Below are 27,785 nucleotides of genomic sequence, written 5' to 3'. Positions count from 1 at the left end.
ATATTCAGTAGCAATTTTTGTCAAAATTAGAACTGATAATATTTTCAAAATGTATTTCTGTCGGGGAGATATCTCAATCCAGTGTGCATATGCATGTATACTACATCACTCAAAAGGACAAAGACTATTTCAAGAGGCCACTTTAGTTGTTCACTCCAACAGCAATCACCAAAGACATAAAAATTTTCTTTTCTTTTTTTTTATAAATAATTTTTTATTGATAGAACCCATGCCAGGGTAATTTTTTACAGCATTATCCCTTGCATTCACTTCTGTTCTGATTTTTCCCCTCCCTCTCTCCACCCCCTCCCCCAGATGGCAAGCAGTCCTTTACAGTATATCCTAGATACTATATATGTGTGCAGAACCGAACAATTTTTCTTGTTGCATGGGAGAATTGAATTCAGAAGGTAGAAATAACCCGGGAAGAAAAACAAAAATGCAAGCAGTTTATATTCATTCCCCAGTGTTCTTTCTTTGGGCGTAGCTGCTTCTGTCCATCTTTGATCAATTAAAGCTCTCTTTATCGAAGAGATCCACTTCCATCAGAATACATCCTCAAACAGTATTGTTGAGGTATATAATGATCTCCTGGTTCTGCTCGTTTTACTTAGCATCAGTTCATGTAAGTCTCGCCAGTCCTCTCTGTATTCATCTTGTTGGTCATTCCTTACAGAACAATAATATTCCATAACATTCATATACCACAATTTACCCAACCATTCTCCAATCGATGGGCATCCATTCATTTTCCAGCTTCTAGCCACTACAAACAGGGCTGCCACAAACATTTTGGCACATACAGGTCCCTTTCCTTTCTTTAGTATCTCTTTGGGGTATAAGCCCAGTAGAAACACTGCTGGATCAAAGGGTATGCACAGATTGATAACTTTTTGAGCATAGTTCCAAATTGCTCTCCAGAATGGCTGGATGAGACATAAAAATTTTCAAAGAAAGAGAAGTGTAAGGAAAAACATACTAACATACTAAAATATACATGCACAACATATTATGACAGAGATAACTTGGAGATGAAGAACTACAAATGGAGATTTATAGCTAAAATGTGCTATGAATTCAAAACGAAGATATTATTTAGTACTTGTTCTTTTTAATGCCTTTAGGGTTACATTAAACATAGTTTCTTTAAAAAATATTGAGTCCTTCAAGGGGAAAAAAAAGGAAAAGGAAAACTCTAAGGAACGAATACATTTGCTCCTTAGCCATGCATGGCAGATCAATGGGGAACTGTGTGAAGACAGTACAGTGCTAGGTAACAAATGTAATACAGAAGAGAAAATGACTAGAACGAAGAATGACGATAACTAGCTCACAAATGGGCAAGACAGAAGGTGTAGATGACTACTGGTATGTTTTTCATTAAAATAAAGAAACAACAAACTAGGGAGCATCCTTGAATTTGAAGAAAGCAAAAATGCTTAAATCACCTTCATTCTAAGCCATTTAATGTGTGTGTGTGTGTGTGTGTGTGTGTGTGTGTGTGTGTGTGTGTACAAGTAAAGGCTTAAGATAGAATGTGAGTGCTGGGCTTGCAGCTAATAAGAAACAGGTTTAAAGACTTCCTCTGAATCCAGGCAACCTAATCTTCCCTTCTGTCTGGCAATTGCCTAGAATTTATCTATTAAGTCACAGAAAAATATTTAAAAGTCACAGAATATTAGAGAGAATTCCCACACTAGGCATTCAGTGTAATAAAAATCACAAATAGCATTATAATAGTCAATAACAACTAGCCTTTATATAGTGTATTTTGCAAAGCACTTGACAAACAAAATCCTTATGCTATATGATTTAGTATACAAAAAAGTATCAGTTAATTTTAAAATGCTGTCAAATAGAACCATTTGACTTTTTAAAAAGTTAAATCTGATTTAAAACTTTATAGAAAGACAAATTTTATTCTGCAACCTGTAGTTTGAATTTCAATTCCAAACTGTAAGCACTAATTTCTGAAGTGGTATTTTGTTTTTAAAAACATGAAGTTTAGTCATTAGAAAAAATTCTTTAAAAGTTACCAAGGAAAAGAGAAGAGAAGAGAAAAGACAAGACAAGACAGGACAAAAAGAGAAGAAAAAAATTTTCATATCATTTGCCCTCAGGGGCAAAACTTAAGAAAATCAAAAGGTGGGATGTTTTTTAAAAACTAGATCCTTCAAAAATCACTCAAAATAAGAATGAGAATTCAATTTTTAAAAAAATTTGTCTTTAAGGAATACTTGCCTGTTTGTTCATATATATAGCAATTTGAAAATATATCTAATAATAAAACTGTTCTCATTTTTAAAAGAATGAACTTAACTGATACAAATAATAATAAAAATCACCCCAAGACACTAATGGTGTTGAAGTTGTAAAGTGATCCAGTCATTCTGGAGCGCAATTTGGAACTATGCGCAAAGGTCTAGAAAACTGCATACACTCTTTAATTTAGGGGTGCAATTAATGGGTCTGTATCCTAAAGAGATCATAAAGGAAAGAAAAAGACCCACATGGGCAAAAAATGTTTGAAGCCACTCTTTTTATAGTGGCAACGAATTGGAAACTGAGTGGATACCCATCGATTGCAATTTGGCTGAATGCATTTTTTTATATGAATATAATGGAATATTATTGTTCTATAGGAAATGATGAATAGGCTGATTTTAGAAAAGCTTGGAAAGACTTACATGAACGGATGCTGAATAAAAGTGAGCAGATCAAGGGGAACATTGTACAAACAGCAAGATTGTGTGAAAATCAACTATGATAAACACAGCTCTTCTCAGCAATACAGTAATCCAAGAAAATTCTAATACCCTGGTGTTGGAAAATGTTGTTTACATTCAGAGAAAGAATTGTGAAGAATAAATAGACCTGGGACAATAATATTTTCACCTTTTTTGTTTGTTTTTTCTTTCATGGTTTTTTCCTTTGTCTAATTCTTCTTTCACAACATGACTAATATGGAAAAATATTTATCATGATTGCACATGCATCATATATCAGAATACTTGTTGTCTTGGGGAAGGAAAGAGAAAAAAAATTTGGAACTCAAAATCTTTTTTCAAGTTATAAAAAAAGAATCTATTAAAAAAGATTCCCTTTTTAAAAAACAAACAAAAAATATGGAGCTTCATATTTGCCATAACACATTATTAAAAATTATCTGGACAAAATTAACTTAATGAAATATAGGTGGAAAATCACTGCATGCCCTACTGGCAAAATTTGAAAACTGGTGACAAGCAAGCAATCAAAATATTCTACATATTTTCACTTAAATTAACTTAAGTATTTCTTCAAATTTCTCTATCCTTATTTTTTCATTTCTATGTAACAATGATATCTTCTTCATAGACAGGATATATAAATTGCCTTAAAATTATATTTGATGATTTACAAAAATGAGCATCTTCACTTTCTTTTCTTTCAGATTTCAATGCTCTTCTTTGCTGCCTGGTTGCTCTTTTTTCTGCTTCAAAATTTTGGTAGTTGGTCTGGCTCCTCATAGGGTATATTTTTTTTTCACTGCCTGATAAAGCACTATTTTCTCAGATCTACTTCATGTTATTTTAAAATTCTGACTGGGTTCCTTTTGCAGTTGAGAAAATATCTTTGAAGATATCTTGCACTTGGGCAGATTTCAGAAGGTGACTGTGGGATACTAAAGTTTTCAACAACAGTTGCCTTTGTTTTGATGCTAATGGTTCCCTCTTTTCCCCTTTTCTTTGTTAAAAGGGTAGAGAATTAACCTTCTTCCTCTTTTTGGCTTTTCCTACAGTTAGAACTGTTTTGGAGCAGTTATGGACTCTGCTAAGATTAGAAGATCTTTACCAATCCTGATCACTTTTATTTTTATGTTTGGGAAGTCAAAATCTTAATAAATGAATATTGAAACCTATCTTTACATGTAATTGGACAAACAAAATACTAATAAGTTTTCTTAAATCTCCCAGAAACTCTATTCTGCCTCACACTAAAATGCCAGATTCAACAATGTCAATTACACCTCAGTTTTAATTACATTTGAAGTTTTGGTTTGATCTGGTTTGGTTTGGTTTTTAAAGGAAGACAGCATTCCCCAGCTTGCCTAGATATTACAGTTATTAAATGCTACAGCTTAAAACCTAACATTATAAAAACCTGGAGCCCTAAACAAAACCTAGTGGGAGATTTGGGGGGAAAAGTTTTATCATCTCCTAAATCAAAAGGTAACTATCCAAAACAATTTTTTCATCTTTATCAATCTACTATGAATTTTAATTCATAAACATTAAACTATTTTGTTTTCCTCACCACAACACTTTCTTCCAGCAAACAAAATTATAAATTCAAAAATATATAACTTATTATTGTTATTATTACTAAGCTTAACTCATCCTCTGTTGACTTTCTTACAATCCTATTTGAAATCACAGCATCATAGAACCACAGAGTAACCCAGTGACCATGAAGTCCAACTCATTACTAAAAAAGAATACACATGGAGTAGCTATCTATCCAGTTGTCATCTGGAATTTCCTTTAAGACTCTCAATATGGAGGAACCCCATTACTCCCCAAGAAATCGGCCATGTCATTCCTTTTTCAAGATTTCATTACTAGAAAACAACCAATGTGACATCAAGTTTAAATTTGCCTTTTGGAAACTTCCATTTGGTCAGTCAGTTAACAGGCATTTATTAAGAATCTCCCATGTGCCAAATACTGTAGTAAGTGCTAAAGATACAAAGAATAACAACAATTGTTGATCTCAAGGAGCTCTAATAGAATAGATAACATAAAAATAATTATGTGCAAACAAGATACAAATGGGATAAATTGATAATAATTTTCTTAATTCTTCTCTCTGAGGCTAAACAGAATCTAAACCTAATCTCTCCTTCCATATGAAAACTTCAAAAATCTATGCCTTCAGTCAAGTCATTGATAAAACCAGAAGACAATGAAACACAGATCACTAGATCACTCTTCAGACAGGCTAGCAATGAATCATTAACACCTCCCTCAGAGTCATTCAAACATTCCCAAGTTCATATACTTATATTCTCCCCTAATCTGTGTTGCTTCCACAAGAACAGTATGTAAAACTAACATATTAAAACCTAAGCAAGCTATACACTGGCAGCATTCCCAGGTAAACAGGCCTGACAAAAAAAAGGAAATTAAGTTAGCCTGACATAAGCTGTTCTTTTTGAAATCAGATTAATACTTTACAATCACTACCTCCTTTTCTAGATATTTACTAATGATTGCTTAAATGACTTATTCTAAATTTTTCCTAGGATTCAAAGTCATTATCACAGGCTTATAGTTTGCAGACCATTCTCCTCCTGTTTTGTTTTGTTTTTTTTAACTAGAATTTTAACCTAAGTCATGCCATTTACATTAGATCTTTTTTTACCCTTCTTTACCAAAACCTTGGACTGTTTCCTGGGACCATTCTGGATTCTGGTGATCTTTTACCTTATCTTGTTGGGATATTCTGCCTGGATATCCCAACTGTGTCATTTTATATCTTGCCTACTACTCTCCTTTATGTACTCCCTTCCTCCTTTTGGAAAATAAATTCATTCAGGTCAGTCAACAGTTTTACTTGTTTGTATTTGTATCCCCACCCTTGACAATGCCCAGCTTAAAAAATGCACAATCTGTCACTGACAGTGGTTCAAAGACATTCATCAACTGAGTACCATGGTTTATAGTGATTTAAATGGAACAATGGAAAGAGTACAGAGAGAGTAGTCAGACCAAAATTCAAATCCAACCTTAGACATTTAATAAATTTGTGTCTTGGGCAAATCACTTATCCTCTTGTCTAAATTTCTTCAATTGTAAAATGCATATGATAACAACACCTACACATACTAAGGTACTTGTGAGGATCAAATTAGAGAATATTTGTAAAGTACTTAGCACAGTGTCTGGCACATAGTACACACTATATCAATGCTATTGTTTTTATTAGTATTTGAAAATTCAAAACTAACTAGGTATTCTCCATCTACTTCTTTTTCTTGAGTTACTGTCTCTGTGTTAGCCATTTTTAATCTATTACTTCCAGTGCAAAGATCATTTTCCTTGGCAGGTAACACAAAAACAAAGCAATAATTATGCCATTCTACTTTCTCTCTGTTTTGGGTTATCATGCCATTTGTCCATTACACAGTCTTACCTTTTCTTTAATTCTTCTGTTTTCCCCAAGGTAGGAAGGTGGGGAAAGGAGATAAAACAAAATTTTTAAAGAATTTCTTTGTCCTGACTAAATTCAGTCCCTTAGAGCTTTATAATTCCTTCTACTCTATTTATAGTACCATGACATAGGATTCTCTTTATTCTCTGTTTCTCTGTCATTACTTATTTCTTCTATACATATCATTTAAATATCTTAAGTTGTTGGGTGACTTTCTCATGCATCCTGTCATTCAAATAACTCCTTTTTTTCTCACTGAATATATCACCATTACTTCTGAATTTCATTCCTTGCAGTTTCTCATCCTTCTTATACTGACTTCTACCACAGAATTAGCTATCTTTCAGTAGAACCTTTGAAATGTGCTCTTCCACAATCTTAATATGCATATCCAATTATATGCAGCTTTTTCTTCCTCTATCACATACTCTCCAAAGGATGGCCACTTCTCTCCCCAAGATCCCCAGCATTTCTACTTCTGATACTGCTATAGAAATGTCTTAACCAAACTTTCCACTGGACTCTTCTAAATGATGAGTTTATGTTTACAACTCCTATTTCTAAAGCATTTACCAACTTCATTATAATATTCTATATCAGGTTTGCAAGTAAACAAAACTTAAAATGAAAAAAAAATTTCAAATGCACTAGTCAATAAAAGAGTTGATCAATTACCTACAAGTAACCTTACTACTCTATACTCTAAAAGAATTATAAGGTATATTTATTTCTCCTATCTGGTCTGTTTTACAAAGTTCAAAGTAGCTCTTTTCTAAGATCAAAAGGGTAAAATTTGAAAAAACCTTAATATATGAAGTTCTCTTTTAGAAGTTTTCCCACTAATGAGAATTTAAAGTAAAGCAGTCCAAAACGACCCAACTAAAATTAAAGAATATATGATTAATTTAGTAGACATTGTTCAAACCACATTTATGATGAACTCTATTACAAAATTACAAATCTATTAATAGCTAACTTCAAATTCCACATGGGGTTTGTGCAAAAAGTATAAACTGTGTTAAATTTACATAATTAATGTGAAAATTCAGTTCTATCTAGAGATTTTGCCTTTACAGAAATCAACCATGATCCATCTATGATTTTAAAAGTTTCTTCCCCATTAAAATAAGTTTTAATTATTCAAATCGAATAAACATAAGATTAAACCAATGTTTCCCAAAAATGTATTAACACAACCTCTTTGCATCATGTGTTATGAAAAGGGTTAATGTGAAATAACATCAACAAAGGTTCTATTTTTCAATATATGTATCAAGATATTATATTCAAATTTTCAATATGAAAATAACTTAATACTCCTTAAGCTGATATAAATTTCCACATGCCCTCGGTATGTCAAAGATCTCATGCCCCCTAATATCTGTGGTGAACCCAGTAAAAGAGTTACTTTACTTTTAAGAGGAGTAGTAAACAAGATTAAGCTAGGAATAGAAAATTCAAATGACCAAAGAAAATCAGTGTTTGGGTTTGACATGGCATTCATGGCAAAAAGAACGAAGGCAAGGACATCAAATTCAAGAGATATACAAATTCCATTGAATTAGTCAACCATAGTAACAAGACAACACAAAGAAAATGAAATCACATTATGTGATGATGTATGGAGAACAAAGAAAAGTAGAGAACTTAAAGGTCACACTGATGATATTGAATAGTTAAAGAAAAATGAAGCTATGTAAGTGAAAAAAAATTAGGAAGGCATGATAAGCAATGGAATTTCAGAACTCTGAATCATGGAGTTAGAGGTGTGACATAAAAAGTATGACAATCCTTAAAGATGCTTAAGAATTATTTAAGTTTCTAATAAAAAGATACTAATTATCTTTTTAAATTAAAAAATAATAAAAACCAAATCTGAAATTGCATTTATAGTTAATGATTTGAATGCAGAGAATACACTTCAAAATCATATCCAAAATATGAAACTTTGCAATTTGTAACTAAAGACTTTAAAGTTAGCCTGGATAGATCTTCTAATTATTTAATTTAAATCAGCAAATGTAAATGAAAATGAATCCATTTAATAGATCCACTGCATTACAAATAATCATAAATTATTGTTGCTGTTCACACCAGCATCTCCTTAAAAAGTTTCGTATTATCTCAGTAAATCATATTCTGCCTACAGCTATGTAGCTTACATCGAATTATTTCAGAATCATCTAAAATGACTCATTTTTCTATTAAAATGATGAATGAGCTAAATGAAGTATGTAATAAATAGTGCAGGTCTGCAAACAGATTCCTTTTCTCTGGAGGGTGGAGACCTTAATTCATTTGGTAATTCTGTCCAATGATATTTTCAAGAGAAATCATCCTGAAAATATACTTAGTCAAGAAAAGAACTTAGAATATCATGCTTGTAGGAAATGATGAAAATATTCAGTTAATAGATCAGTCTTGAGATACATAAAAATAAAAATTTTTTTAAAAAGGGTAAACATCAGAAAGAACAACCAGGCAGTATGAAAAAAGAACAAAATTCAGTCTTAAAAGATTGTTAAGCAATTAAATAAAGAATATTTTTAAAAATCTTATGTTATATACAATTATATCTAGTTAATTATATTCACTATTGTTCCAAAATTGAATTCCTTTAAAAAAGCAATGTACATCTCAGGTGAAATCTTGTAGGATAAACATTACTGCTGATCAATTTACTATTGAATTTAGAAAAGTCTCACACCTACCTACACACTGGAAAACAAATCATCAAAAGTATATAAAAGTGCCAGACTTTAACTTTCTACTAGGAAACTTAACATGAAAAGCTGACTGAAAAAGCACAGACCATTCCATAAGTGTCATAATCATAAACTCAGAACATTATGCAACATATTTATCTTGGATTCCTTTAGACTAATGTTTCTGATAAGGGAAAGGGAATGGAAGGGAAGGAAATAACAATTTTTATATAGTTCCTACCTAATATGTGCTGGGTTAAGCCCTTTTACAAATATTACTTCATTTGATTCTCATAACACAGCAACATAGGTGCTATTATAATCCCCATTTTGCAGCTGAGAAAGTTAAGGGATTTGTCAGACAGCAATTAGGTATCTGAGACTGAATCTGAATTCTGCTCTTCCTGATTCCAAGCCTGACACACTATACATTACATCATCAGCTGTCTTTGATAATTATGACTAACTTTTAACTTGTTACAATTAGAACAGAGAATATCTCTTAGTTCTTCAAAAGGAAATATGATTATAATATCAGTAGCCATTCAATAAAATTCTTAAGTTCTTAAAGATGGCTTGCTCATTTGGTCTCTCCCAGAAGATGAAGCAAATATGCTAACTATAAAACCAGGTCATCTATTTAGATGTAACTGGGATTAATTTTTTTTTTTTTAAGTTAAGTGTATAGGAATGACAAGACAAGAAAAAGTAAAGTTTTGAAATAAGAAAATATTTATTTGGCAGAAATTTTGCTGCTGAAAGTTTAAGAAGGTATACCTGAAAACATTTGTCACTGTACATGAGAGATTATTCTTAGAGTTGTGTGCAAATATAATTTTTATAAATCAAGTCATTTACTACTCTTATGAAACGTATTAACAGGAATTATCCTGTGAATAGCTGGATTAAAGTAATCACTATTTAGTCTTTTGCATGATTTTAGACTTTTATACAACTTTGCATAAAGTGAAGTACATCTGAAAAAAAAGCTCTATTAAAAATAGTCCTAGGGGGCAGCTAGGTGGTGCAGTGAATTAGAACATCAGCCCTGAAATCAGGAGAATCTGACAGTTAATGTTTCCTAGCTGTGTGAAAAAGAAAAAGAAAAAGGTCTTAAATGTTAGAAAAACATTCTTCCAATCGCAAAATATGACAATAGCTATAGACCCCAAATCTCACAATTCCCCCTCCATGCCACTGGAATAAACTGTCATCTATCTATAGCCATCTCATTCTGTGTGATTTTGTGCCCAGGATGTCTTTAATAGAAGGGAAGAAAAGGTCTTTGGGAAAAGAGAACTGCCTTTATTGATATTTACTTAAGTAGCTTAAAATCAGGTATTAACAAGGGTACCTTCCTATTAAGGATAATAGGAATATGGAAAAAGAAAAAAATGAATGTAAAATTTAGACTTTCCCAATTTGAGGCAATCCCCAACTAAAAATTCGCCTTCTACATAACATCGTTCCCAATTTCTCTTAATTCTAGTGCTGTTAATTCATTCTATTAATGATTTCTTGTTTATCCTGTGTAATGCTCGTCTTTTACTATTACTTTGCTCCCATCAGATTATGTGCTTCCAGAAGACTGGAACAGCTTTTTTTCTTTTTCTTTTTTTGCCTTTTTTTTGTATCCCTGCCTCTTAGCACACTACCTGGCACAGAGTAGGCACTCAGCAGATATTTATTAAGCAAAAATAATTTCATCACTACAATAACAGATTTATCGACCTCATCTGGACCAAGTTAGCATCTACTTTACTATAAGGTCAGGCTAAGGAGGAGAAAAAAATTAATGACAAGTAGAGTTTTTACCCATGAAACAGTATATAATTGAGATGTTGCTAATAGGAGACTTCATTTCTTAGATTTCTCTTACAATGGTGGTTAACACATGATCATAACATCCCACAAAGAAATTGTTCCTTATGACACTTCATTACAAAATTAGAAGTACACAATTCATGTTTCATAAAACACATTAAAGAAAGTATTAACAATATACATAACCTTTAAATTATAGCAGGAACATCTATTCTTCAGAGTCTTAAAGTACAAGGTTAATTAATAACTAAAAATAATTAATAATTTTGATTAATAATTATCAATTAATAACAAAAATAATAATTATTAATAATTAATTATAAAAACCCAAAAAGAAATACCTTTGTATTTTCCTGCAATGACCAAGTATATATACTTGTCCTTGGAATCCACTATAAAGTATATTTATAATCTCTTGCTAGAGTTATTGCTATTCCTGATGAAAATGCTCCTTAATAAACATATATAAAAAAGGGTTTATACATATATGTATATGTATATTTTTTTTAAAAGAGGAAAATAAATGTAGTCTATCTGTGACTGACAGAAAAATAAAAGTAGCCCATTATTACTCCCTATATTATCCATTTATAGGTATCTCCTCTTAAATTTCTTTTTGAAAATATTTTTAGATTTGGGGTTCAGTATGAATGTGACAGAGTGTCAATATCCCAGAACCTATATCTAGTTCTATTGCTAAGTGCTATCTTAAATTTAGGGAAGATATTTCAAACTTAAAAGGCTCAGGTGCCTCAACTATAATCTATAAAAATTTCTGATGATCTAATAAAAAAAGTACTGTTTTAAATTACTTTCATTTTTTATATTTTTTATTTCATTTGGTAACCTTTATAAAACAACTTACATACATATATTACATATATACATACATATGTATGCATAAATACAAACATTTTATATGTGTGTATATGGAGAAACTAAGGATTATACATAAAATAAATTTAGTGGAGGGTCAAAAATAAGAAAAATTAGCCTAAAACAATACCAGACGTAGGGTGTTAGTATATAATGGTTCTTTTTTTTTTTCTCTCAATGTAGCAAATTACATTTTTTTGGTCCATTTTTGACTTTTTCTCCTAAAGGCTTATGAATTTAAAAGGTACAGGTATGCATGCTTTTTAAAAATCTCATCTAAGCATGTAGAAAAGCTAAATTTAATTAATATTTGATATAATGAATCTGTCATAACTTCAAGCAAAATATCCCAAGATGAAATAGACACACACACACACACACACACACACACACACACTAACAGCTTACATAATTTGCAATAGAGTATCAGTGAAAATTTGTCTAATAAATAATACTAAAGAAATATAATAACAATAAGAAAATAAAACAAATAATAAATAATAAACCATTATTATCTGACAAATTGTAATAAGACAGTAGAAAAGATTTTAAAAGCACATACTATATAAATGTTGGGGGGGGAACCCAGAGAAGAAGTGATAAATTTGTTGTTATATGCAAACAATATAATGGTTTACTTAGAAGACACAAAAGAATGAGCATAAAACAACAGAAAGGACAAGCAACTTGAAGATTAATATCTGAAATAACATAAAAAGAAATGTCAAGACAATTGTATTCTTATAATTGTATTTTTACTGGTTCTAACCCTTTCAATTATTAGGCATTATCAGTAACAGTTGATATAAGTTCAAAAGAAACATGCTTTTAACAGCAATTTCTATTTGACAATTTCAGATTTGTAAATTATAAATTACCAACAATTTCTTTCATTAAACAAATTTTCTTTTCTTTGATGCAATTCCCACTCCCCTCATATGAAAAAGAAAAAAGAAAAAAAAGAAAAGAAAACCCTTGTAACAAATATGTATTACCAAGCAAAACTAATTTCTTTATTAGTCACATCTAAGAAATTTCTCATACTTACCTGTCAAACTTAAATATATGATTAGAATAGACAGGTTTTACTTGGTCCAAAAGAAACCTTTCATGGTTGGGCTGATTAAAACACTCAAGTAGTGATGGATATAGATAAAAAGTGGAAGAAGGTGCAAAAGCTACAAATTGATCAGCCCTGGAATGACAAGCTTCTTCAGCTGAGAAAATTACCATCAAAGGGAAGTTTTTGTGCTAATCTAGCTTCTGAACCAAGACAAACAGAAAAACAATAACCTTATTTTCTGGGAGAATTTTAATGAAGACAGCTGCTTCAACAGCTGTAGAAAGGAAGCCTGGACACTCATCTGACAAAAAAGCAAGAAATACTGCTGGTGGGTGGAAGAGATTTTAAAAATCAGTTTTATTTCAGAAAACCAATGTCATCACAGGAATTTTTTATATCAACTACTGAAAGACAGCTTTCTAATTAACAAAATGTGTGAAACCCAACCTTTACTTACTGACTAAAAATGTGGATATCATAATAGAGAAGCATATATAGTGATTGGAAATATATAAAAAAATAAGGAGGAAACATTCTTACCCACAGCCCAAAAATTCAAGTGGAAAAGCAGTCTGTTGGACAAGCTTCAGAGCAATGCTAATCCTTCAGCGAATTGAGTATATTCCTGGAAACACTTGTCTTCACTAGAGGATTTCAGAATAGTTCCAAATTATCCCAAGAGTCAAACAAACATAAGACATCTATAAGTGTCCAGTAAGTTTGGGAATTTTGAGAATTCAATTATATTACCTAAAAAGTTCTTATGGGGAATAGTACATCTCAACAATTACACAGGAATTTGATAACATCTAAATCAAGAATAAACCCTTCAAAAAGACTGTTATTTATTGATAAAAAATATTTCTTTTCCTATCCAATTGAGTACTCCTCTGCTTTGCATTATAAGTATATATAATCAAATTTAGAGGGCTGAAATTTATCACAATTATGATCAATCAAATGGCACTTATTAAAGACTAACATGACAGGAACTGTGTTGGGCAAAGGGTTATTAAGATAAACATCAAAGTCCCTTCTCTAACAGGCCTTGCATCTTGTAAGGGGACATACTTGTACATATCTAAAATTATTCAAAATAAATCCACGGTAATTTTATTAGAGGGAACATTAGCAGCTGGAGCACAAGAAAGACCTTATGTAGGAATAAAAAAACCTCCTACATGATCTTCCAAATACAATAATATTCAACTTAAGACATGGTGATGCAGATATACATTTAAAAATGCCAGAAGTTTCTTATGCCAGTTTCTCATATTTATCTGTCAAATTCAAATATATGATAATTTTCAATAAGCAAAATTAGAAGAGGCAGGTTTTACTGGGTCCAGAAGAAAAATGAGAAAACATCATTTCATGAGTGATAGAAGGAAACAGCAAAACTCACTATTTATACTTATAAACTTGGGTCTTAAATTAACTTTCAAAACCTTGAACAAGCATACAAAATAATCCTTAATTAATTAGTAGCGTTTACTTCAATCCAAACAAATAGTACTCCAAAAAAATTTTAAAACAAACAAAAAACGTTTAATGCCTACAAACAATTTTGGATCTAAGTATTTAATTTTAAAAATTCTTTTGATAAAGCATTTATCTGTATATAACACTATGCACTAACCAAGTATAGATGCCTAAAATTTGCCATCTAGAATTTCTACCTTATAACAGAATACACACAAACTGACACTAATATAAATGGCAGTAGCAAAAATCACACAAGATGTTAAATATAAATTTTAAAAATACAATATACACACATAAATATTCAATTACAAATAAGTATAAAGCACATGATATGTGCATTCAAGAAATTCCCATTCTAACAGGTAAAAAATATATACAAACAACTACATATATACATACATACAGGTAGACAGAGAGACAATTGGGTAGCATTCCCAGAATGGTGAGAATCCAGTGAAAAAAGAGTCAAAAGAAATAATTTCACATATGAAGAGCAAAAAAGGCACTGGGTTTCAGTCTTGTGGTGTCTTCCAAAGAGCAAACTAAAAGTCTCCAAATCTACCTAAACTGATTTTACGTAGATACGTATGTCAAAATCAAATTTATATCAGGGAATTAACAGACTAATGGAATCTGAGCAAATAAATATGTTTCACTGGAAGACTAAAGAAAACACAGGACCTTATATCACATGTGGCTTTAGTAAAGAAATAGTCATGTTCTTTTGAAAATAGTTTCCAACTGTAGAAATGACTCATCATAAATATTGCAACTACTCCTTTTCAAGATATATATGGAACTGATTCAAATTCGTAAGATAAGATCCACTCTCCAAATGACAAATGATCCAAATGCATGAATTGTCAGTTTTCAGAGAAAAAAATCCAAACTAGCAATAGTCATATGGAAAAATGTTTATATCACTAATAATGAAAAAACATAAATCAAAACAATTCTTAGTTCTACCTCATACACATCAGATTAAAAAAGCTGATCAAAAAAAGGAAAATAACAAATACTGAAGATGACATAGGAAAACAGCAATGTCAAAGCACTACTATAATTAGAAACAGATGTAGACATTCAGCAAAGCAATTTGAAATTAAGTTTAAAAAGCTATTAAACTGTGCAAATCTTTTTGTTCAGCAATAGCATTGTTGGTCTTGTACCACAAAGAGATCAAAGAAAGAGGAAATTGTCTTCTCAATAATGGAAGTGGGGAAAAAAGGAGGGAAAAAATTTAGAACTCAAAATTTTAAAACAACTTTAAAACCATATATATGGATGGACAGGGAATTGAAAAAATAGTATTTAGGAACAATGATAGTAACAATAAAAATAGTGAAGGGATAATTTACAGAAAAAAAATTGATATTTAAAAAACAAAAAATAAAATAAACCTGGGGTCTTCTATTTTAAATATCAAGTATTTTTAATTCTATAAAACCTACCGTAGGTATTCTTAAAATAATACATTCCAGAGTTTCTTTTTCCCCAAATTTTCAGCATGTATTATTTTCCCTGTGTTACTTTTTTGAAATGTGAAAAAGTAATCCTAATGAGAAAGTACTATTTGTTTTTATTATTCAATGACCACATATAACTCTCTAAGACTTAGCTACTGATTTACATAAATGGGTTATAATGCGTCCCATATTGACAAAATCATAGACCATAGCTATTTAAGGGAAGAAATTCAAAACTATTTTGAGTCCTTACATTCACAGAGAGTAGATGGGCAATAAAAATTTGAATCAAATATAACTGTATAAGAAATTAATCTTCATTAAATAAGTTGCTTTCACTGCAAATTTAAAAGTATATATTTTAAATCATATGTATTCACCTTTAATCTAAAACTGGATTATAGAATGATAAATTAAAAAGGAACTTTATAAGTCATTAGTTTAGCCTTTTTATTTTATGAGGTAGAAACTGACACATGATGATCTAAGGTAACGTATACAAGATAACGCTCGACTTCCAATTCAGAGATCTTTCCAGGGAACTACATTAACTCAAGCTGGATAATATTCACAATCTCTTAGGTTTATGATGACATAACCATAACCTCACACTATGAGAAACAATAAAACATTACTGCTTTCTCAGCACCCAATGCAGCTTTTCCTTAGATATTATTCTTTCTTCAACCTAAAATAATAGCTTGCATTTACATGCTAATTAAATTTTACAAAGTATGTTATACTTATATTATTTGAATAATCTTATAATATAGACAAAACTATTTTCCCATTCTTATGGATAAGGAAATTGAAGTTGGAAAAGGTGAAGTCATTTGCCCAAAGATAAACAGCTGGCCGGGAGAAAACGTAGAACTTGAATTTTCTAACTCCAAATCTACTTCTCTCTCTACTGTCACTCATACTCACTCAAATGCCATCATTTTATAGCTAAGCTAGATCCATAAATTTTCCCACAGAGTCTATGGAATCTCAGTTCACAAGACACTTTCACTGAGACTAATACTCTCAGATTATTACTACTATTTATACACTTTTGTGATATAATAGTATGGTGTTCTGTCTTTGGCTTAGGCCCTAGGAACTGCTATATTTTGGTGGGTTTACCTCCTTCCGGCATCAGAGTGTCACAAATATATGGCCTGAAGAATTTATTAGTCCATTAATTGGGTGAAAAGGTTTTCAAAATCCTCTGACACCAATATAACTTTTAAGAGCCAGATTCATAAATACAGTGCCAATTTACTCATGAGAAATGAAAATACACCTGACTCAAGAACTTGGACTGAACATCTTTATAATAATTAAAAACATACCTTTGCAAGAAAGTAGAATCACACTAAAGAAATCAAATGACAAAAATTATAACCAGTTTATTAGCCAGATAATTTAATCAACTGTAATTAGATTCACTGAAGGAAAATTTCTGTCAAGCTATTATACTGTCCTTTATCACTCTAGAATGGAGGTTTTTAACAGAAGTCTGTGACCTGGAAAAAAATTTTTTTTAAATGTATAATTTGATAACTCATTGTATTTCAAAATAATTGTTTCTATTTTATTCCTATGTATTTCATTACAAACATTATTCTGATTAAGATTCCATAAGTTTCACTAGACTGAAAAAAAGGGTCCAAAACAATTAAGAACCTTTGTACTAGAGATCTTTTTGCCTAAAGAAGAGATCTAGGTAATCTCCATCATAGCATGTCTTGCAGAATCAATAGTTGAAAACATTTCAAACAATTAATAAAACTCTTTTTGTATGACAATCTCTGTACAATTAAAAAACAAAACAAAATACTGACAAATTCTCTTTTGCGGGGAGGGGAGAAGCAGGGAGAGATACTACAGATGAAACAATACTTTCGATTTTTATTTTCACTGCATAGTTTCTAGGATGTGTAACAATATTCAAATTCATAGTTTAATTACTATTATAAGGAATAATAGAAGTGGGAATTTCTAGTTTTCTGATATTTAAAAAGGGCATATGTATATGTATATATGTCTAAAATGTATATATAAAATTGTAATCAGCTTCAATGATGGTTCTTCCTAAATGTAAAAATTTGTTGTTTTTCTTTACTCTGTCCGCAGATTTAGGGGTCCACCTTACTTTGTGACACCCAACACTCTGTTTCTATCAGCTATATGTATTCTGGTATGAACTTTGATCATTTCTAACGATATTTTCTCATCATGATTGCTTGTAACCCACTCTGACTGAACAAATATAATCTAGGTGGAACCAAGAGGAAGGAGAAAAGGCAAACTTGTCTGAGCTCTACCTCAAACCCCTATGAACATCTTTAAATAATACCATAAAACAATAACTAGAGCAGCAGAACCCACAAAAGGAAAGGTGAAATAATTTTCTAGCCAAAGACAACTTAGAAGGTCTGAAGGAAAAATCTATTGTAGCAGAAAGAGTAAGAGTATAGCACAGTCCAGCACAAGCTATGTCAGCAAAGACCAAGCCCCAGGTAGCTAGAAAAAGATGTTGGGAAATAATCAGTAGCAGCAGGAGCAGTTTCCAGAGCTTGGAAGAAAAATATGCAATTCAAGAACATCATGGAAAAAAAAAAATCAGGAAAAAAGCTTAGTAAATGCGATACAAAAAAACAAAAAACCTAAAGAAAGCGAAATGTTTTAAGTTAAAACAGACTAAGCCAAATATAAGACAGAAAAAAAAATTTTAAGGAGAAAAATGCACTAAAAAACACAATTCACAAAATGGAAAATGAGGCAGAAAAATTCACTGAAGGAAAAAATTCCTTAAAAATTAGAATTGGGCAAATGGAAGCTTCTGGTTTTATGAGGATCAAGAGACAATAAAACAAAACCAAAAGAAAAAAAATAGGAGAAATTGTGAATTTCTTATTTGAAAAATGATTGACCCAGGAAAAATAGATCCAGGAAAGATAATCAGAAGATTATAGGACTACCTGAAAGCCATGATCAGAAAAAAGAGCCTAGACATTATCTTTCAAGAAATTAAGAATTGTTCTCATATTCTAGAACCAGAAGATAAAATTGAATAAAACTGAAAGAATCTATTGATAACCTTCTGAAAAAAAGCATTTTTAAATCATTCATAACAAAATGAAGTAAGGACATTTGACAACGCAATTATCAAGCAGAAGCTCCTTTTGGATAAACAAAAGAACAAGACTATGAAAGCTTATGGCTTATCTTTCAGGTCTTTGAGATTCAAAGGGTAAAACCTGCTTTTACTCCACTGAAGATATTTTTATTTGACTGAGCTTAAGTGAAATCTAAGAATTCTAATGTACTGAATGGTTCTTGTTAATTCTCTGAATATGAACAAGTTCCTTTAACCATAAAAGGTTATGAATAATGAAAAAATAAGGGGAAATGATTATTAAACATTTCATCAGTTTAAAAAGCTCTCTGCTCTTCCCTCTTGCAATTACTGACTAATGCTTACATTAGGCAGGAATGACATTAGATAGACAGTGACAAAGCAAGTTGCTGTCCACAGATTTTTAAGTATAAAAGAACCCAGTCAAGGAACAAAACAAACTGTCCTATTTTAGACAGCATGAGGAGCTTATGGCATTTGGTCTAATAATAAAAAGAGCTTAACAAGTTCTAAAATGGAGACATGAACCCTGAACAAAGTTATTTAATCAGAGAAATTTAATTATGAGACATGAAAATGAGGAAAATCACTGAAAAAATATAATAAATTTTAAAAACCAGCAAATTTACAAAGATCTACAGTACTCACCATATGCTTCATCTTAGATTTCTCCTCTTCACTTGATGCTCTCTCTCGAAGAATGGCTCTAGTTAACTGCTCATTGCTGACAGACCTCTCTCTTTCCAGAAGTTTATTGATATCCTCACGTGCCTGGATTTTTCCATGTTTTACTCTACAAAGAAAAAGTATAAGATAAAGGTTTTCTTGTTTACTCAAATGTTAACTCCTATCTAGTAGAAATCACTGCGTAAGACAACATACAAATAAAATTAAAAATAAAAAATCTGGAACTATGCCTAAAGCATTATAAAACTGTGCATACTCTTTGACCTAGCAGTGCCATTACTGGGTCCATATTCTTTTATATAAAAAATGTTGAACAAGCTGATTATCGAAAAGGCCAGGAAAGTTTTACAGGAACTGATGTTGAACAAAACAAGCAGAACCAAGAATACATTTGCACATAATAATAACAGCAAGAATGTGCAAAGATCAACTACGAAAAGCCTAGTTCTTCTCAGTGGTTTAGTGATCCAAAGCAATCCCAATCAACTTTGCCATCTGCAAAAATGCCATATGCACCCAAAAAAAGAACTAAAGAGACTAAATGTAATCAACACATGATATGTTCACTTCTCTTTTCTAATTTTTTATCTCTCCCATGGTTTCTCCCTTTTGCTCTGATTTTTCTTTCCCAACATGCTTCATAAAGCATGTGTATTAAAAATAAACGTATTACAATAAAAAATAAATAAGAGCAATGCTAATTAGATAAAATATAATTCATAGACTAAAGTCGCTGTTATAACCTCTCCTAGTAGAGGACCTCAAACTGCCTCCTTTCAGAACTAGATACAAGAAAAATAATGGATATCCATAATTTATGGACAACTATCAGCAAGAAAGAAGTTAAGGACATGAATAGAATTTTAGAAAAGTTAATAGATCTACGCAGTCAAAGCAACTCTTAAGGGAAACTGTTATCAATAAATGTTTGCATGAATAAAATAGAAAAAAAAAAGAGATAAATGAAATGAGCATGCAACTAAAATAAAGTTAGAAAAAGAATTTTAAAGTCCCCAAATAAATGACAAATCAGAAATTGCAAAAATCAAAACAGAGATTAATAAAATTGGAAGCAAGAAAAAATTTTAAACTATTAAATAAAATTAAGAGAAGATTTTATGGGGAAAAAAATAGGTGAAGCAAGAAAGAAGAAAATAAAACAATAATTAGGAATTGTTTTATCCAAAGTATTACAATAAATGTAAAAATCTAAATGAAATGAATGGATATTTATAAAAAGTGCCCAGATTTAAAAAAAAAAAAAAAAGGAAATAAAATACTTAAATAACCTCATTTCAGAAAAAGAAATTGAATAAGTCATCAATAAACTCCCTAAAAAAAAAAACCTCCAAGGCCAGATGGATTTCCAATGGTCTTCTACTGAACATTTAAACAATTAATTTCAGTACTATATAAATTACTTAGAAAAATAAGTGAAAAACATCCTATCAAATTCTTTTTTTGATACAAATATGGTACTGATACCTAAACCAAGAAGCACTACAATAGAGAAAGAAAAATATAGATTGCTTTTCCTAATGAATATTGATGCAAAAATTTTAGATAAAATACTAGCAAAGAGATTAATCAAAGCAATTAATCACTTGGATAATACACTATGATTTTTCCAGGAATACAAGATGTCAAAATTAGGAAAACAATCAACATAATTGGCAACATCAATAACAAAATTATGAGAAATCACACGATTATCTCAATAGAGCCAGAAAAAGCTTTTGACAAAACATAGGACTCATTATTGCATTATATACAATAGAGATAAGGTAGAAGCATTCCTAATAACATCAGGGGTGAAACAAATATGTTTATTACCACCACTATTAATCAATATTGTACTAGAAATGTTGACACTAGCAGTAAGAAGAAAAAGAAATTGAAGAAATTAGAATAGGCAATGAGGAAACAAAACTTTTATTCTGGGCAGATGTATGTTTAGATATGATGGCATTCTTAGAGTCCTAGAGAATCAACTTAAAAGTTACTTCAAACAACTACTTTAGCAAAGTTGCAGGATATATAAACAACAGTATTTCTATATATTACCAACAAAGCCCAGCACCAAGAGTTAAAAAGAGAAATTCCATTTAAAATAAAAACCAATATTTCCTAAAACAACCAGGAACTATGTTAACATAACCATAAGATACTTTTCACACAAAGTCAAATCTTAAAATTGGGGAAAAATGGGTAGGCTGAGCTAATATAATAAAAATGACAATTGTACCTAAATTAATTTGCTTCTTCAGTGCCATACCAATTAAAATACCAAAAAATTATTTTATAGAGGTAGAAAAAATAATTTTGGAACTATGCTCAAAAAGTTATCAAACTGTGCATACCCTTTGATCCAGCAGTGTTTCTACTGGGCTTATACCCCAAAGAGATAACTAAAGAAGGGAAAGGGACCTGTATGTGCCAAAATGATTGTGGCAGCCCTGTTTGTAGTGGCTAAAAGCTGGAAAATGAATGGATGCCCATCGATTGGAGAATGGTTGGGTAAATTGTGGTATATGAACGTTATGGAATATTATTGTTCTGTAAGGAACGACCAGCAAGATGAATACAGAGAGGACTGGTGAAACTTACATGAACTGATGCTAAGTGAAATGAGCAGAACCAGGAGATCATTATATACCTCAACAACGATACTGTTTGAGGATGTATTCTGATGGAAGTGGATCTCTTCGATAAAGAGAGCTTTAATTGATCAAAGATGGACAGAAGCAGCTACACCCAGAGAAAGAACACTGGGGAATGAATATAAACTGCTTGCATTTTTGTTTTTCTTCCCGGGTTATTTCTACCTTCTGAATCCAAATCTCCCTCTGCAACAAGAAAACTGTTTGGTTCTGCACACATATGTTGTATCTAGGATATACTGTAACCTATTCAACATGTAAAGCTTGCCATCTGGGGTAGGGGGTGGAGGGAGGAAGGGGAAAAATCAGAACAGAAATGAGTACAAGGGATAATGCTGTAAAAAATTACCCTGGCATGGGTTCTGTCAATAAAAAGTTATTAAAAAAAAATTAATGACAATGCTTTAGGGATAAAAAAAAAAGTTTGAACTAATAACAAATAAAATATTTCATTTTTACCTCAAAAATAAAAAAAATAAAACTTATGTGGAAGGAAAAAATATTAATATCAAGTAATGGGAGAAAAAAGGGAGTCTAGATACTAGATCTAAAATTATTATTATAAAGTGTCAATCATCAAAACTATTTAGTATTGGTTAAAGAAACAGGGTGGTGGATCAGTGAAAATAGATTAAGTACATAAGACACCAGTAGTGAATAATTACAGTAATCTATTGTTTGATACAACCAGAGACTTTAGATTCTGGGATAAGAACTCACTATCTGACCAAAAAGTACTAAGAAAACTAGAAAATAGTATGACAAAACGGGGGAATTTACCAACCATCTCATACGCTATAACAAGATAAGGTTGAAATGACTGCATTATTTAGACATGAAGACTGATTCCATAAGCAAATTATCAGAGCAAGAAATAGTTTATCTGTCAAATCTATGGGAATAGGAAGAATTTATGACCAAACCAGATACAGAACATTATGAAATACAAAAAGGATAATTTTGATTTAAAAACTTTTGCACAGACATAACCAATGTGACCAAGATTAGAAGGAAAGTTGAAAGTTTTTTTCTTCTAAACATATTTCTAAATTTATCATGCTGCACAAGAAAAATCAAAGAAAAATACTGAGATAATAATAGTTCATAATTGACACAGAACAAGTATTTAATAAATGCTTCTCTACTGACTGACTATTCAAGGGAACTCTAAAACCTACCAGTGTTCTGAGCAAAGATATACCAAGGGAGGGGAAAGCCGAGGAAGGTGAAAATCAAAGTTTAAGAAGCCAGGAAACCAAGGTTAGGACTAAACAAGAATATGGGGAACAGAAGAACCTGACTCTTGCACAAAGTCTCAAATAAGGAAATCAAATAAGGATAGAGAGATGAGTAAAAAGAAAAAATATGTACCAAAACAGAAGAAAAAAAAATATGAATCGAGAAACATTAAGAGTCAAACTCAAGAAAATAATAATGCACAAAAAATACACGTAGAGCCTCACAGAGGGGAAAATGGCTTTAATGAATTAGAAGGGAAACAAGATCTTTGAAGGAAAGAATTGGGAGACTTAACAGATTAGGACAAAAGGTTAAAAAAAAAAAAAAAACTACCCAAGGAGCAAGCTCCCTAAAAAATATTAAGTAGTAAATGAAAGTCAATGACTTCACAACAAATACTGCAACAAAATAAAAAGACTGAAAAAACAGGTGAAAAATAATATATCTACTATCCAAAATGACTGACTTGGAAAAAAGAAAATATACTTTTAAAATCAATGAATTTTGAATTTTCTAAAAACCATAACAAAAACAAATCAACAACTCACAAGTGAAGAGAGCTTATTTCAGGAACTTATAAATGCAAAATGTTCAGGTCAATTTGAATAAGAAAGCAAAGTAGAGAAGGGAGAAGATGGGGGGGGGAGCAAAGGTGGGGGGGGGGGGGAAGCATTCAACTCCTTGAGTAAGAGAGACAGATGAAGTTTTCTCAAGAAGTCTTTGAGATGAGGGATCCCTATTCCAGATTGCAGGAAGTCACATGATCCCTATGCCTAGAGGTCTCTAAAGGCCAAGAACCCTAGGTCAGTGACAGGAAGTGAAGTGACCCAGAGGAAGTAGACAACATTGACGACCATTCCTTAATGATGGTTACTTCCTTTTAGTCTATTAAATGAAAAGGCTTGGGTCTTTTGCTATTTAACCAGCTTGTCCTGTTTCCACATGGTCAGGTTGAGGAGCACACATTGGAAGCTGAGTTGTTTCTTTGCAGGGACTAAAAATGTTTTGTCTTTGTACCTGAAGATGTCTCTGATTAGTTAATTTGGAAAAAGGGATCTAGCACCCGTCCCCCACATCATGAAATAAAAAAACATAATTAAAATTGGCAGGAATATCATAGACAAAGTTGAGGGCTTCTAATTTAAAACTCAAACTGAAACTGTAAGCAACTAGAAAGAAAAAAATTTCAAGTACCAACAAACCCGAGTCAGGCTGACAAGAAAGTTGGACAAAACCTATTATGAAAACAAGAACATATTAGAATGATATTCCAAAAAGCAAATGAAAAAAAAATTTGTAATCAAGAATATTTTACTCAGTAAGAATAAATGTGACTCTTACAGGGAAAAAAATGAAAATAATGAAACAAAAAGATTTTTAAAAACTAGAGCTTTGCTCTCGATTTGGCATACAAAGTCTTTTCATAATCTAAGCCCTAATATCTTTCTAGTCTTCTTGACATCTTTCTTCCCTACTTACTTTTTAATTTAAGAACAAGGACCTCTCCAGGATATTCCACTAACTTGACACTGACTGGCTCTAGAAATTTTTTATGGTGGGGCCTCACTTTTGGAATGTTCTCCCTACTGTCTCCAGCTTCTTTTAAAAGTCTCAACTAAAATCTCATCCTCTACAGAAAGTCTTTCCCAAATCCTCTTAATTCTAATTTTTTCTTGTTTTAATGATTTGCTACTTAGCTTACACTGTTATTTGTACATATTTGTTTGTTTCTTTTCTCCCCCATTAAACTGCAAGTTCCTTGAAGCAGGGTTTATTTATTGCCTCTTTGTCTCTCAAGTCCTCACCCACAGCATTTGAATATAAATGAAATATTTAATAAATATTTGTTGACTGACTGTCAACTGAAGAGAAACTCTGAAATGCAAAACAACATAACAAAGTAGTTATTAGAAGGAACTGCACAAAAGTGAAGAACAATGAACTGAAAGTACAACTTTTAAAAATCTGAAAAGGTTATCAAAATAACTAAGCAAAAAAAAAAAAAAAAAAAAAAAAAAAAAAAGACCAGGGGAGGGGGGGGCGGCAAGCAGGGGGAGGATGAGGAGAGGGAAAGAAGAGGAAGCCTGGGGCCAATATATTGAAAAGAAAAAAAAAAAAGAATTGATTTTCTTTAATTAACAAAACTAACAGAAAAGCAAATTGCCAAAAGTAATGGAATGCCATTGCAAAAGCAAAGTATTTTTTTTATGTTCAATTGCCATATTATATATAAACTTCAGTGAGATGTCTTAAATTCTCCATATTTTGTACCAATAATCTACATCCAAGAATATGTTGATGCTTTCCATAATTCCTTGTTTAAACTATAATAGTATGCTACTGTCCTCTGATGACTAATGTTTCAATTGGATACCAGATTGATTTAAAGAATAAAGAAATAATCTGGCCAAAATATGGAGGGTAGCACAGTCTTAAGGGAAAGGTTAAGCTCTGATATTACTTAGTCCCATAACATTCCAAATGGTATTAGTAGCAACACTTTATATGCGCAGTTCTTCACATTATTTAAATAATCAAAAATATCTCTTCAGGAACTGGGTACTTTTTGGTATTTTCCAATGTAAAAAAAAGGGGTTTAGATAAGGGACAGGAAAAGAAACATTATTTCAAAATCCTTGGCCTAACATCATTCTTACATTAAACTCCAAATATAAATTTCATTTAAATTGTCCTCTTTTAAATACATATCCTTCCTCATTTAAATTCTCTAGAGTTTTAAGTAAAGCAGAATGAGTTTAGTATAAGCTTTTCTTATTTGCAAAATATAATTGGGTACCTTGACTAAGCTTAATGAAACAAACAAAAGTCAGGTTTGCCCTTGTATTTCAAGTTCTTTTGTGAAGCAACTTTTTTCTTCATCACATTCTCATTCAAGTTACAGGTATACCTTTAAATACTAGCAAAATAAATTCTTAAATACAAACTCTCTCTGATAATAAATGCAATAAATAACTTGTCAAATTAAAAATAAATTGCTCATTGATATGGATCATTTAGGGAGACACTACAAGTTATATATGCTTCTCCTCAATAGCAAAAATTTCCCATTATGAACCCTTTAGAAGCATTCTAAACCAAGAACAATGTTTAGCAGATTTTTCTTTTCTTTTCTTTTTTTTTTTAAATAACTTTTTATTGACCGAACCCATGCCAGGGTAATTTTTCTTTACAGCATTATCCCTTGCATTCACTTCTATTCCGATTTTTCCCCTTCCTCCCTCCACCCCCTCCCCTAGATGGCAAGCAGTCCTTTACATGTTGAATAGGTTACAGTATATCCTACATACATTATATGTGTGCAGAACTGAACAGTTTTCTTGTTGCACAGGGAGAATTGAATTCAGAAGGTAGAAATAACCCGGGAAGAAAAACAAAAATGCAAGCAGTTTATATTCATTTCCCAATGTTCTTTCTTTGGGTGTAGCTGCTTCTGTCCATCTTTGATCTGAATTTACTCTCTTTATTGAAGAGATCCACTTCCATCAGAATATATCCTCAAACAGTATCGTTGTTGAGGTATATAATGATCTCCTGGTTCTGCTCATTTCACTTAGCATCAGTTCACGTAAGTCTTGCCAGTCCTCTCTGTATTCATCCTGCTGGTCATTCCTTACAGAACAATAATATTCCCAGATTTTTCAAGAGAGCTTTAAATGGCCTTAACCAAAATAATAACTCCCCCCCAAGCAGGGAAAGAGTTGTCTTTATTTTGTGTCTTAATAATTTCATTGACTCAGAAGAATATTCCAATGATTGGGGAGTTTTTTGTTGTTGGAATAATCATATGTAAAGGAAGTGGAATTATAGAGGGAAAGAGTATTATTGTTAAAGTAAAAAGAAAGCAAGACAAACTCTCAATATATTGGATTATTCCTCTTCCCTCTACAACCTTGAGAGGTCACACAGGATGAACAAGCAAGAGATGGGTTTCAATCTGCATCACTGGACAGATAAGCCACATCTCTGATACATTTTAACTTAAATTAGGGCCAATATTTAGATTACTGTGAGCTACATATCAAACACTTTTGTTCTGAATAAACTGAATTTAAGAACTCAACAGTATACATCACTTCATTCTTAAATACAACCTGCACACCTGCTGTAGCATCAGAAATTGTACTTAACCCACAAGTTATTATTTGAAAACTCTTGTTTTGGAATTACATAATTCTAAAATACAATAGAAAGGAAAATCTATAATCTTTCCATTTAATGGAGAGAAATAAGTGGGAAATCAATGCTCCAAGAGATAAAGTTATTGGCTTAAATGATTTAAGATTAAGTCAAGGATTGTATAGTCAACTGCCTCTGCATCATTTTTTTCAAAGTACACAAAATATTTGCCTGTAGACATGAAGGCAGATGGTCAAGCATAACCCACCTAATGACTAGGAAAACTGTTTCAAGTACCCAAAAATAAAAATGAGTGACTAAATTCTT

The 27,785-nt window shown here is 31.4% G+C and overlaps 1 protein-coding gene across 2 annotated transcripts in view; it reads right to left on the bottom strand.

Annotated features, from left to right (window-relative positions):
• CHCHD3 (coiled-coil-helix-coiled-coil-helix domain containing 3) overlaps nt 1-27,785 on the bottom strand; it is a 336,173-nt gene that overhangs the window by 196,555 nt on the left and 111,833 nt on the right. For both annotated transcript variants that reach the window (XM_052000966.1, XM_052000967.1), the window contains exon 4: nt 19,384-19,528. In XM_052000966.1, coding sequence (XP_051856926.1) covers nt 19,384-19,528 — 145 coding nt within the window. The remainder of the gene's footprint in view (nt 1-19,383; nt 19,529-27,785) is intronic.

This window comes from Antechinus flavipes, chromosome 5 (assembly GCF_016432865.1).
Source record: "Antechinus flavipes isolate AdamAnt ecotype Samford, QLD, Australia chromosome 5, AdamAnt_v2, whole genome shotgun sequence".
Taxonomy (NCBI): domain Eukaryota; kingdom Metazoa; phylum Chordata; class Mammalia; order Dasyuromorphia; family Dasyuridae; genus Antechinus; species Antechinus flavipes.
The sequence above is the reverse complement of the archived record's forward strand: the minus strand, read 5'-3'. Positions and strand labels throughout refer to the sequence as shown.